Genomic DNA, 12,847 nt, shown 5'->3' on the forward strand with positions numbered 1-12,847 from the left:
CCGACGGCGAGAGGTGCGTTGAACGCATGCGTCTTGTGGAAGGGTAGAAAAAGGGTCTGCTGGCGAGTCGCGTCGAAGATATGGAGCAGGGCTACGGAGGTTAGTATAAACTGCTTGGCGCGTGGCGAGAAGGCACTGTCCGGCTAATGAAGCCCCCGTCCTGCGGGTTCGCATTATCGGGCTTTTAGTGGGAGCTCGGTTGCCGCAGGCCCGGCCCTGCGGAGAGGCTGCCGGGACGCGCGCGCACCGTTCATTGGTCCTTGGCGCAGTCGCTCCTGGGCCGCTGCGTGCGGATTGGTCGTCAGGGCCCTAGGGGGAGGTCGGGGCTCGACGGGCCGACGCTGCGGCTGGCTTCTGGGGGCGCCTCGGGTCGTCCGGGCGGCTTTTACCCCAAGATGCGGCGAAGCCCGGGCAGGCATTAGCGACCTCGAAGTTCGAAGTCCCGCCTTTCTCTTCCGAAGACGCCACAAAATGGCGGCGCCAGGGGGCGGAGCTTCAGCGTCCGGTCGTGGGGTCGAGGCCCGGGCCTAGGGTCTGCGGCCAAGGGTCGAGTGCGGCGGGTTGGGGGGCGGTCTCCTATCTCCGAGCTGCCGCACCAGGGTCGTTCCATGGAGGCTCGACGGGGCCTCTTTGGAAGTACTAGGCTTGGGAACCCGTCCCGGAAGCCATCCGGGCTGTGCGGGGTCAGACCTATCGCCGCCAGCCCCGCGGTGCTGCGCGGCGGGGCCGAGTGCGGGCCCATCTGGTGTTGGTTGGCCGTGGGAGCTAAAAACAGCGTAATTCGATATCTTGAGTATCTTGATCAAGATGTTGAGTATCTTGAGTGCAAAGGTGGAAACCTGATGTGCTTTGGGCTATGCGACAGATTGGCCATTCTCCTTCAGGCATCCTCTTATGGGCCTAGAGGGCCCGATGGGTTGTGTAGGAGAGAACAACCCTCCATCTCCATTGGCCTGAAGTATCTGCCTACCTCAGAGCCGGTCTTCTGGAGTTCCTTGTTTGCTGTCTCTGGAATGAGCCTCCTGGGAGGCCTTCTGCTCTGTGCTGAGAGCCAAGTTTGCCTATAGGGCACATTTGGAACATGCCTGGTGGGGCCCGACCTAGAGCAGAAAACTTAGTGGTCTGAGGAAAGGATGAGGGTCTTGAGAGGGGCAAAGTAGGTGGATCCCGGCAGCAGGAATTGCTGAAAGAAAGGTCCTGAGGGCGGTGCACGTGTGCTGAGTTTCTGCAGGATCTTAGGAGAGGCTCAGCCTGTCTGTCCTGGCATTTCGATGTCTGGCTAAATCTTCTAGTATTTGCCTTCCTACCAGCCAGATATTTTTTTTTTTTTTTTTCCTGGTACCAGGGATTGAACTCAGGGGGCACTCAACCACTGAGCCACATCCCCAACCCTATTTTGTATTTTATTTAGAGACAGGTTCTCAATGAGTTGCTTAGCGCCTAGCAATTGCTGAGACTGGGTTAGAACTCTTGATTCTTGATGCTCCTGCCTTCACCTCGAGCAGCATCAGGCTCCACACCCAGCTCCCCCAGATATTATTATAATCCTGTTTTAAGGCCCTTTAGTTTAGAGAGCCTCCCACCCCCACTTCCTGCCTGCCTTAAACCTTTAAGAACCAATTAAGAGGGCTGGGGATATAGCTCAGTTGGCAGAGCGCTTACCTAACACATGTGAGGCACTGGATTCGATCCTCATCACCACGTAAAAATAAAATAAAGGTATTGTGCTCATCTATTAAAAAAAAAAAGAACCAATTAAGATACTGCAACATCCCTGATTTCTTCTGTCTCAGGAAGTGTTTTAATATTGGGTTGATACACCAGTACCTCACAGGGAAGCAGCGAGTGCCCCAAGGTTAGTGTTTATTGCAGAACAGATGGGGATGGCTGCTTAGTTTAGCAGGATGGGGTAGTGAGGGGAAGGTATAGCTTGCAGAGGTGAACAGAGAGCAAACAAAGCATAGTAGAACAAAGAATCAGGTTCTCTAACCTCTGCTGTTAGATTCTGAATGGCATTCAGGGGCAGTGCTTGTCATGTGTAGGTACATGGTAAGCATTTGTTCTAGTAAGGGAAGCTACATTCTTGCTTCATCAAAGTGAAGTCATTTGACTGGCATGGGCAATCAACCTCCTGTGCCCTGCTCCAGGAACACAGATGAAGAGAAGCTATTTCCACACTCTTACCTTCAGGGACAGTGGGGCCCAGTTTGATGCCTTAGGGCCAGGCTGAGGTTCTGGGACTTTAAGGCCTGGGGAGCTTTAGAAGGTTTAAAATCAGAAGGAAATCCCAAGGGGCACAGTTTATATCTCCAGAGTCCCAAGTTTCTCTCATATATGGGGTAGTCTAGATGGGCTGAGCTGGTTTCCCAGCTGCACGGTGGGTGGGTCAACCAGCATGGGGGACTGTGTCCCAATGCACAGCTTGTCCTGTGATAGCTTCAGTTGTGATGAGGGTTGAGGGTGACTGCCCAAGCTGTCTTCCAGTCCTGTTTCTTTTTTCGGTTTTGGCCTTAACCTGACCCGAGTGTGATGAAGCATCAGCCTGTTGGGTGGGAAGATGACATAGAGGGATGGTGCTGCTATGGCTATGCTGCCTTCTTCTAAGGCTGGCACTGAATTCCTGGGAGGATGTCACTTTAGACTCCTCAGAGAACCTTAAAACCCACATTTCCTAGTATGATAAATAAGAGCATAATACACAGGGTCTTCTTTTCGCAGGCTATGGGGCATGGAGTGCTGGACCGGCAAACACCCAGGGTAAGCTGATCCTGCATAATGTGTTACATTATGAACTTCCTTCACCTGAGGCCCCAGTGTGGCAGAGCTGAATATGATGCTTGCTCAGGTCAAGAGGGGTGGTGACCCTGGGGCTGGCAAGCATTTTCTCTAAAGGTTCAAATAATAAATATCTTTGGTTTTGCATGTGATCTCTGTAGTGCAAAAACAGCCACAGGTAGGTCAGTGTGTACTTATAGATATTGAGATTTGAATATCAGAATTCTTGTGTTGTGAAATATTCTTAATTTTAGCAAAAAATTTCTTTCCTTTTTTTGGTACTGGGGATTGAACACTGGGCTGCATCCCTAGCCCTTTATTTTTTGAGACAGAGTCCTGTCTCAGGCTCTGGAGTTGCTGGTATTGCAGGCATGTTCCATTGCACCTGGCTAAAATATATTTATTTGTTGTAGGTAAATAGACAGCTGAGAGTATCATCAGAGTTTTTTTTTTTTTTTCTGTATAGATTGATATACTTTATTTTTCATTATAGCTTTAAATTTATAGAATTAAGTGGATAATACATAGAGTTCTTTATATCTGTCTCTACCAAGGCATGTTTTTTTCTACTAAGATATGAAAGGAAACATGCATGAGTATATAGAACTGTGATTCTAGCTGCTTGGGAGGCTGGGCAGGAGAATCCTAAATTCAAGGCCAGCCTGGGCAATTTATGAACTCAGTCTCAAATAGGGCTGAGAATATAGTGGTAGAGTAGTTGCCTAACGTGCACTAGGTTCTAGATTTGATTCCCAGTACCACACACACAAAAAAAAGGTAGGGGCTATTCTTCTCAGTAGTAGAGCATATGCTTAGCATATAGGAACCCATGAGTTTAATCCCTAGCACCCTCACCCCAAAAAGAGATCTAACATTTGTATGTTACATCTGTGCCTACTAATAAACCAATATCGATACATTAGTAACTAGTTTATTCTGCATTAAGATTCATTGTATTTTATAAGTAATTCATTTCATGTCAGTTTTCATGTAAGAAATGTTCTTTTGAGTTGTTTTTCTCTGACCATTTAGAAAAGTAAAACTGTTTCTTAGCTTGAGGGCTGTATAAAAACAGGCAGTAGGTTGGGTGTACACTAGCATTCACCTGTAATCTGAACTACTTGGGTGCTTAGGTAGGGGAATCTTAAGTTTAGGGCCAGTCTTACTTTGGCAAGCTAGCAAGACCCTGTCTCAATGAAAAGAGGTCTGAGCCAGGCGAGGTCTGTAATCTCAGCGGCTTGGGAGGCTAAGGCACGAGGATCCCAAGTTCAAAGCCTCCCTCAGCAACGCTGAGGCACTGAGCAACTCAGACCCCGTCTCTGAATAAAATACAAAATAGGGCTGGGGATGTGGCTTAGTGGTCAAATGCCCCTGAGTTCAATTTCTGGTACCAAAAATAAAACAAAAAGTCAAGGATGTAGCTTAGTAGTGGATTGAGTGCTTGCTTAGCATGCTTGCAGTCCTGGATTCTGATCTCTAGTAATATTTTTTGTCTTTTAAAAAAAGGCAATGTGCAGGCAGGCTACATGTGGCCCAGGGCCTTTTGCTGACCCTTTCTCTAGAGTCTAGATCATTATTTTTATCTTATTTTGAAGGACCAAAATATGCTGTCAGGTGGTAAGAGTCTTCTGTTTTCTTCCAGCCCCTATTCCAGGGAGTCAGGGCTTTCTTTGTTTTCTGGGCTTGGACCCTATCCCTACCGCCAGTGGAAGTGGGTTTCTTTTCTGTGGATTACCCTGTGTCCCAGGAAGAGGCCTCCCAGGTCCCTTGTGGCACAAATGACCCCTTACTCATTTGTGTTAAGGACATGATTTTCCACTGATACCCTATTTGTGTGGTTGGCAGTCCCTGGGCTTTAGCACTGGTGAAATTTGACACCCCTCACATACTGGTGTTTGAACCCTGGGGCATTCTGCCACTAAGCTATAGCCCCCACCCATTTTTGTTTTAATTTTGAGACAGGATCTCATGAAGTTGCCCAGGCTGGCTTTGAACTTGTGCTCCTCCTTCCTCAGCCTCTTAAGTAGCTGAGATTATAGGTGTACATGCATTATTGTGCCCAGTTTGAGACTGACCTTTTTTAAGGGCTGTCTCTGAGGTCCAGGCTAGCTTCTCAGCTGATATTCTACAGTGGACCAGTTTCCTGGAGTTTATGCAGCCTCCTTTCCCTCCCTAGTCCTCATGAGGGAAGTTGGGTTTGCTTAGGAGAGATCACTTGATATTGCTTAGTCTGCTCTCTGTAGCAAATGAGCAAGCCTAAGGGTCATCAAGGGTGCCTCAGGAGCACTTCTGTGGCTACTGCAGCCTTGGCTCTTCTGGAATGAAGTGAAAATTGTCCCTCCAGAAGGATTTCAGACACCATTGTTCTACCAGTAAAGCTCTGCGTGCTTTTTTTTTTTTTTTTTTTTTCTCTTAAGGTACATATGGAAGTGGTGTGGCCAGCTGGCAAGGTAAGCTCTTATGAGTTTTATATAGGCAAGTAAGCCTATGAGCAGGCACCCCTGCCTTCCATCCTGGCTGCCTTCACAGCTTTCCTGAAGGTTGGGCATGACAGGCCATCATTGAGTTTTAGTGTTGTTTTCCTGGCTCTATTCCTAAGGATCCAGCTGGCCAGAACTGCTATGCTGAGCATGAGGTGCTGTGGAGACCCAAGGGACAAAGCCAGCCTTAAGAGGCTGTGATTGAGAGCAGACTGGGTCTGTCAACTGCCCAAACTGCCACTCCCAGGCCCTCAGCCACCTCTGACTTGAGAGGGAGAGCAGGTTCTAGGCTTTGACCCAGAAAACCCACCACTCAGCTGAGGCTGCTCTTTGCTCTGGCCTCTTCCTGCTGCATTTTGGCAGGTTAGACACACAGTGTGGAGTGATGCCAGCAGCACTTGGTCCCATAACCCTCTCCTTTGTGGGTGGACCACGGGTGCTCTTGCACACATGTCTGCCATAGACAAGCCTCATAGCTGCTGAGATCTGACTTGTTTCCTTTTTCCTGTGATAGGTTATGACAACTACAATTACTATGGTGCCCAGAACACCAGTGTCACTGCAGGAGCAACCTACAGCTATGGCCCAGCCTCATGGGAGGCCACCAAGGCTAATGATGGCGGCTTGGCAGCGGGGGGCCCTGCCATGCACATGGCATCCTATGGCCCAGACCCATGCACCGACAATTCAGATTCTCTCATTGCCAAGATCAACCAGCGTTTGGACATGATGTCCAAGGAAGGAGGCAGGGGCGGGAACAGCAGCGGTGGGGAGGGCATGCAAGACCGAGAGAGGTGAATATCAACCTGAGCCCTTTACTGGGAGACTCTTGGCTGCCTAGCTTTATGCAGATGGGAATGGATACCCACTCTTCTTGCCTTTCTCATGACTTGGGCCATTTGGTGATTGCAGCCGGGCAGGGGGCAAGGGCAAAGCATTGCAATAGTATTTCATATTTATTTTGAATGGAGGCTTGAGGCATGGTTCTTGACTAAGCTGCCTCAGATGACTTACTTATGCATCACGCTACTCCTGTGGCCAAGGGCTCCATGCCCTTCATTCAACAATGGAGGGTGTTGGTGGGGAGGGGCTGTGGGTACAACTCAGTGGTAGAGCTCTCTCTTAGTATGTGTGAGGCCCTGGGTTCCATCCCAGCACTGCCAAAAAATGTAGTCGATGGTGTTTTGCCTTCATAGCATTCAGGAGGGGTACAGAGTGGTTTGGTTGGTTGGTCTGAATGTAAGGGGTCGTTTTTGCTGGAGGTGTTGAGGTTATGCTGATTGAGGGTAGAAAGGGACACTCTAGATAGCTGGGCAGAGCCCTTAGCTGCCCCTAATGGCTTGTGCTTCCTTCACAGCTCCTTCCGCTTTCAGCCATATGAGTCCTATGACTCCAGGCCTTGCTTGCCCGAACATAATCCCTACCGCCCCAGCTATAGCTACGACTATGACTTTGACCTGGGGACCGACCGCAATGGCAGCTTTGGTGGGCAGTACAGCGACTGCCGGGACCCAGTCCGTGAGCGGGGCTCCCTTGATAGCTTCATGAGGGGCCGTGGCCAGAGCCAAGGCCAGGGCCAGGGCCAGGGCCGCTTCCAGGACCGGAGCAATTCCAGCACCTTCATGCGCAATGACCACTTTATGCCACCCTCAGCTTCCTCGGAGCCCCTTTCTGTTTCCTGGAATGAGCTGAACTACGTGGGGGGAAGAGGTCTGGGAGGCCCCTCCCCCAGCAGGCCACCTCCTTCCCTCTTCTCTCAGTCCATGGCCCCTGACTATGGCATGATGGGCATGCAGGGCATGCAGGGAGCAGGCAGTTATGACAACACTATGCCTTATGGATGTGGTCGGTCACAGACTCGGATTCGGGATCGGGTAAGCACGAAGTTCCATCAGGTCTCTTGGCTTTTCTTCTTATTAGCTCTACAGAGGTTAAATTTATGTACTTCAAGGTCCACTCATTTTTAAGTGTACAATTTCACTTTTAGCAAGTTTATAGATTTGTACAACTATCAACACAATTTTGTTTTACAATATTTCTATCAACTCTAAATGAAACTGTTGCCAGTTAGCAGTCATTCCCTATTCCCTCCCCCAGGCCCTGACAACCATTCATCTGTTTCCTGTCTCTGGATTTGCCTCTTCTGGACATTTCATGTCAGTGGAATCACACATGTGGCCTTTTGTGTCCGACTTCTTTCACTGAGCACGATGTTTTCTTTGAATTTCAACTATGTTGTCTTTTCTCTGCTTTTCAAAAAGACTGTTTTCTGCTTTTGTTCTTGGATCTTAAGAACTCTGTTCTTCATTTTTGTGGGATATTTTAATGGCCCAGGGAAGTGGTACATGGGGTGTGCTTATATCTGTAGCCCAGGAGGAGAGGGTTTGAGCGCTTCGGACCAGACAGCATGGGCAGGAAGCGAAAGCAGTTTCCCATGTACGAGGAACCAGAAGCCAAACTGGCTCGGGCTGACAGCGAAGGAGATTTTTCTGAAAACGGTATGCCCTGGGGCCAGTGGGCTGGGTGGACAAGATGAGTCAGTTGCCCAGTAGACACGAGGGAAACCAAGGGTGGTGTGTTAACCCCAAGTTCCCTCAGCTCTTACTGTGTCAGGATGGACTTGTTGGTCTGGTTAGTAAGCATAGGAGAGTGAAAACAGGGAATAGCACCACTCACCTAGGGACTGACTTTTCCTTTTCCCTTGTATCTGGCAGATGATGGAGCTGGCGACTTCCGGTCAGGAGATGAAGAATTCAGGGGTGTAAGTCCACCTTTAGGGGCTAGCCCCCTTTGTCTCAGTGGGATTTTTTTCTTTTATTGCACTTCTCCTTCAAGAGGTGGGAATAGCTACCCTGCTAGACTCCACTCCCCTACCTCTGAGTGGATTTGGAACCCCAGCTTGTAGCTGAGTTTCTAAGATTTTTCAGACAAGAATGATTCTCTTTCTAAAAGAGCTTCTAGCCCATTGCCCTGGCCCTATGTAGTGTTAGACCCAGCCATGTGCATAGTAAATGCTGAGGGGTAGATCCTAGAGAAGGTTTCCTGTATCAGAAGCCTTCTTCCAGGTTCTTTTTGATGGTCAGATAGGGTGGGGGTTCTCAGGATACAGTGACTGTAGCTTTTGACTCTTACTTGCTTCTTATTCAGCTGGAAACCCATAGCATAAGTCTTGAGTCAGGGAAGCTCTGCAAATCTTCTGACTGCTACTTTAATCTTAGGCTCACTGCCTAAGGCATCAGCTCTGTTCAGGTATACAGTTAGAGGGATTGTGTTTTATTTACTCCTGATTTGTTAGAATATTGAGTAAATACAAACAAATGCTTGGAAATTTTGAAGCCTATTTTCAATTCCGAATGCTGGAATTAGCTTCCTACAGATAATAGCTTCTTTATATATTTTTTTTATTTTTTTAAGTTGTTGTCAGACACAATACCTTTATCTCATTTATTTACTTTTATGTGGTGCTGAGGATCAAACCCAGCGTCTCGCACATGCTAGGCAAGCACTCTACTGCTGAGCCACATCCCCAGCCCAAAATCATAGCTTAACCTACAGTTAATAGATGGGTTCCTGGTATTCTGGAGTGCAAAACTGCAGATGTGTATTTGCTAAGGGGCAAGTTTTGTAGCTTTAGAAAGAACTGAAAAAGGGTTAGTGACTTAAAGACAGAAAAGTCATTATCACCGAATCTCTGAAGGTAACCAGGTATAGCAGCAAGACTTTCAAGCTCCTCTCCAAAGTCTTGAGGCTTGTCCTGATGCACAGTGGCTCATTTCCTGGTGGCACAGCATCCTAGGTCTAGGGTAACACCATCTATCAGGTGTTGACATGGGCTGGACTTTTTGTGGAGAATTCTGGAAGTACTACCTCACTGCCCAACTTTGCATATGCCCTTTTTCAGGAGGACGAATTCTGCGACTCCGGGAGGCAGAGAGGTAGGCATTACCCAGTGTCCCTTGTAAAGTGTCCTGTGTCTATCCCACATTTACCTCCCATCACCCAGTCAGGGTGGGCTTATGAGCTTGCCACAGGCCTGCATAGAGGGGCCCATGACTCGGGGTAAAGGCGGGGCTGTGGCTGCTGGGTGGGTATAAGTTGTGGTAATCACTCTGAGGCTTTGTTCCAAAATGTCTGGGGCATTATTTGCTGAAAAAGGATCCATTTGCCTTCCTTGGTGCAGGCTGCAGAGTGGGGGAGCCCAACTCAGTGTCTGTGACATTTGTGGTGGTAGGAAGGGATAGTCTCAGAAGCCTAAGGGAAGAGGCCTCCATTCTGGCCCATCTTCTCTGTCTCCCTCCAGCCAGTGCAGGTTCCTGAACTGTCGTGGACTTTATAAATCCAGTCTGTCAGTTGCCAACCCAGAGCTGTGCCCTCAGTCTCCCTGCTGGGGATACTGGCACCTGTAGTGCCTGCTGGTATGTGACAGCAGATACCTGTCAGGGCTGGGAGTAAGGTAGTAGAGGGCAGCCTGTCAGATATAACAGGCCGAGGTCTCTAGAGTCAGCCATTGCTCAGCGGTCTCGTTGGTCCAGTACAGGAGACCTAGGAGCCTAAAGTAAGCAATGAGCAAAGAACAAGATTCTACCCTTTGGAGGGACATGAAGAAACCTGAGCCACAGTCTGCCTGAGTCTCCCCAAAACTACTTGTTTCTCTTGCTTTCTGGCCATAACTGGTTACCCCAAGGATCATAAGCTGGCCCAATTGTGGTAAACGGTGAAGGCCCTTGGCTTCTCCTCTTAGGTTCTCAAGCTTAGCTGACTCTCTGAGGTGCCCCCACCTTACATATTGAAGCAGTTGTGTCCTTAGTGCAGGACCACACCAAGTGTTCAGCAGCTATGCAGCCGGGTAAATGCTAAAGCAAAGGTGACGTGTTTATTGCGCGCAGGTCCTGCTACCTACCTGGGATGACTTTGCTATTAAACAGCAGTCATAGTTTCAGGCAGTGACCTCTTGCCAAAAGTCCCACACGCCCTTTTGAGAGGCTTCTGAGCAGCGCACGCCGGTCGCCATCTTCGTGGGACAGTATCGGGACTGGCATCAGGGGTAGGGGTCACAGTTCAGATGCTTATCCAACCTTTTCCAGCATTCAGCCCTGGCCCTGAGCCTCAGGACTTGCCTGGTCTCACACTGGGACGCTGGCCACAAAGCTCTCCAATGAGCTCCTACGCTGGCCCCAGGGGGCAGATGGGAGGACCAATTGGTCTCTTCCCATTTTTGTTTCTAGGATTGCTTCCCACACAGCCTTGGGAAAGCCCTAGGTTGGTGGTGTCTGTGAACGGAAGATGGAGGTTGGGCCAGCAAGGACTATCAGACCTGCTGAGGCCCTAGTTCAGAAGAGGCTGTCAGGATGGTCATCCGGAGGGCAGTAGAGTGGCTTGTTTTATTTCCCAGGCCTTCCAGCTGCTGTGTTGGTACCTGGGAGAATTACTTTCTCTTTAAGTGACAATGTGAGAAGACCTAATGATAGGGCACCAGATTGGACTAGCAAACTGGGGCAGGTCAGAGCAGACGGGCTACATGTGAGTGGGATGGACTTGCCATCCTTGCCTTGTTAGGCCATGTGAGGAGTGAGGTGACTGACTCCTCTGGGTTCTCATCAAAGACCCTTGTCCATCAGGAGAGCCTTTGATGGCCACACCTCAGGGTGTCCTGACTCTGCCACATTGTGGAGGCAGAGGCCGGGCATGGGCATAGGGTGTGCTGGCCAAACTGCAGCCCCCAACAAGGCCTTGGAGCTCAGTTCCTCTGCAGACTCCTCAGAGCATCTCGAAGGGACTTCTTTGTTTCAGGAGAGAAAGATGAGGAGGACGAGGAAGTGAAGAAGAGACGAGAAAAGCAAAGGAGGAGAGACAGGATGCGGGACCGAGCAGCTGACAGGTGAGAAGCCAAGAGGATGAACAGAGCCAAGGATTTAGGCACAGACCCCTTGTTTATTGTGGCCAGACCTGGGCACTGTCTAGGCTTTACTAAGCTTACCTGTTCTGGCTCCATAATTTAGGAAAGTCTGGTTTGATCTGAATGCCAAGTGTCAGGAAATCTTAAGCCTAAGTCAGTGTAGACAGAACATGGGAAACAATTGAGAACATGTAGAAAAGACAGGTGTAGTTGCATTTCTGCTGTGAATCAACCTCTGTGGAGGATTTCTTTCTCAGTCTCACATCTGGAATTATACCTTGCTGGCAAGACTGTGTGGCCCATACATGCCCAGCAGGGGTCTCCCTTGTGCTCCAGCAGGCCTGAGGGGTGTCCTCTCTCCTAGCGTGGCATTTGGCATTCCAGAAAGTGACCTTCATTTAGCAGAGCTGGCAAAAAGGTGACTTGGTGCCTTGTCCAAATACAGATCACCTCTGGAATAAGATATAGCAAGAATATATGTATACATCATCCTACCGTCCCGATTTTGCAGCTTCTCTGTATAGGTTCTCTTTTTATCTTAACGCTCAAACAGGACAGATTTTTCCATGCAAAGAAATGCTTGGCAAAAAAAACAATAGAGACTGGGAAGTCACAGGGTCATTTCTTCGTAAGTGGTACAGAAACTCATGAAATTTTCTTCAACACATTGTTAGGTTAGGTCTATTTTCATGTAACATGGAAACTGAAATAAATCTTTAGACAGACTACACTGGTAGCCAAGGATCTCAGTCATCTTAGATTGTTACAGGGGAGGTAAAAATATAGTAGGAAAATGTGGATTCCCTGCCTTTCTTTGGTAGCTTTCTTCTAGTTCTTTTCATGGAACTCATGAAATAGTCCTCTTTGCTCCTCTGTTTGGAGTTGTCTGTAAAAGCCAGAGTGCCTTATGATGTAGTCAGAGATCAAAACCAGGTAGGGAGAAGTTTGAGTTGGCAGATGAGGAATCCCGAATGCCACCTGCCTTCACCCTTAACCCTCTCGGTTGGGGGTGTACAGGGGTGCTCCAAGCTGCTCTCCCTTGCCATACAACCTGATTGCATTTGGTGAAGCTTTGGAAGCACACGACAGGAGCTTAAGCTTTTATTTATAGAATCCAGAATGTTAAGTCTCAAGGAAGAAATTATTTTGTGTTACGTGAACTTTGAATTATGTAAAGTCTTCAGAAATTTTTTTTCCCCTCAGTACTACTGATTGAACGTAGGGGTGCTCTACCACCAACCTGGCTTGGAACTTGGATCCTCTTGTCTTAGCCTCTCGAGTCACTAGGATTACAGGTGTGCAGTGCCACAGCAACTAGAATTTTTTTCTCACATAAAATAAGATTGTCACATGTCATCTTGGTGGCTAAAGACAAACCCATCTGAGAAGCTGTGGAGTTAAATACCAAGTTCCCAGAGCAGTCAACTAGAGTTTGGAAAGTCCACAATTCTAAAAAGTCACCATCTCAGGGTGTTCTCTTAGAGAATTTGGGCTAAAGAGAGACTGATATGTTAAAGAGTTATTGTGTGAATCATTTTCCTGAAGTAGCTGCACGGCTGTATCCTGTTCTTCAGATGGTGGGGGTAAGTTTGGGTAACTGCTGCTCCACCTCCCTGCAAAAAGTGAGAAGGCTTGGTTAAAAAATTGTGTTTCCTTTACCATTTCAGCTCTACCCAGAGATGATCTGATGGTCTTA

The 12,847-nt window shown here is 48.4% G+C and overlaps 1 protein-coding gene and 1 long non-coding RNA gene across 5 annotated transcripts in view; one reads left to right on the plus strand and one right to left on the minus strand.

Annotated features, from left to right (window-relative positions):
* Akap8 (A-kinase anchoring protein 8) overlaps positions 1-12,847 on the plus strand; it is an 18,026-nt gene continuing 5,179 nt past the window's right edge. Inside the window, exons 1-9 of one of the 3 annotated variants that reach the window (XM_076847197.2) lie at positions 1-99; positions 2,719-2,757; positions 5,193-5,225; positions 5,770-6,049; positions 6,613-7,129; positions 7,624-7,753; positions 7,970-8,016; positions 9,157-9,190; positions 11,046-11,133. In XM_076847197.2, the coding sequence (XP_076703312.2) occupies positions 81-99; positions 2,719-2,757; positions 5,193-5,225; positions 5,770-6,049; positions 6,613-7,129; positions 7,624-7,753; positions 7,970-8,016; positions 9,157-9,190; positions 11,046-11,133 (1,187 nt within the window). In that variant the 5' untranslated portion in view covers positions 1-80. Of the gene's footprint in view, positions 100-1,732; positions 1,856-2,718; positions 2,758-5,192; positions 5,226-5,769; positions 6,050-6,612; positions 7,130-7,623; positions 7,754-7,969; positions 8,017-9,156; positions 9,191-11,045; positions 11,134-12,847 lie in introns of those variants that run through there. The other 2 variants (XM_076847218.2, XM_076847206.2) reach the window with 2 other exon arrangements.
* LOC143392899 (uncharacterized) overlaps positions 11,759-12,847 on the minus strand; it is a 21,921-nt gene continuing 20,832 nt past the window's right edge. For both annotated transcript variants that reach the window (XR_013090428.2, XR_013090426.2), the window contains one exon: positions 11,759-12,764. This is a non-coding gene — a long non-coding RNA (uncharacterized LOC143392899). The remainder of the gene's footprint in view (positions 12,765-12,847) is intronic.

The sequence above is a fragment of the Callospermophilus lateralis genome, chromosome 1 (assembly GCF_048772815.1).
Source record: "Callospermophilus lateralis isolate mCalLat2 chromosome 1, mCalLat2.hap1, whole genome shotgun sequence".
Classification (NCBI taxonomy): domain Eukaryota; kingdom Metazoa; phylum Chordata; class Mammalia; order Rodentia; family Sciuridae; genus Callospermophilus; species Callospermophilus lateralis.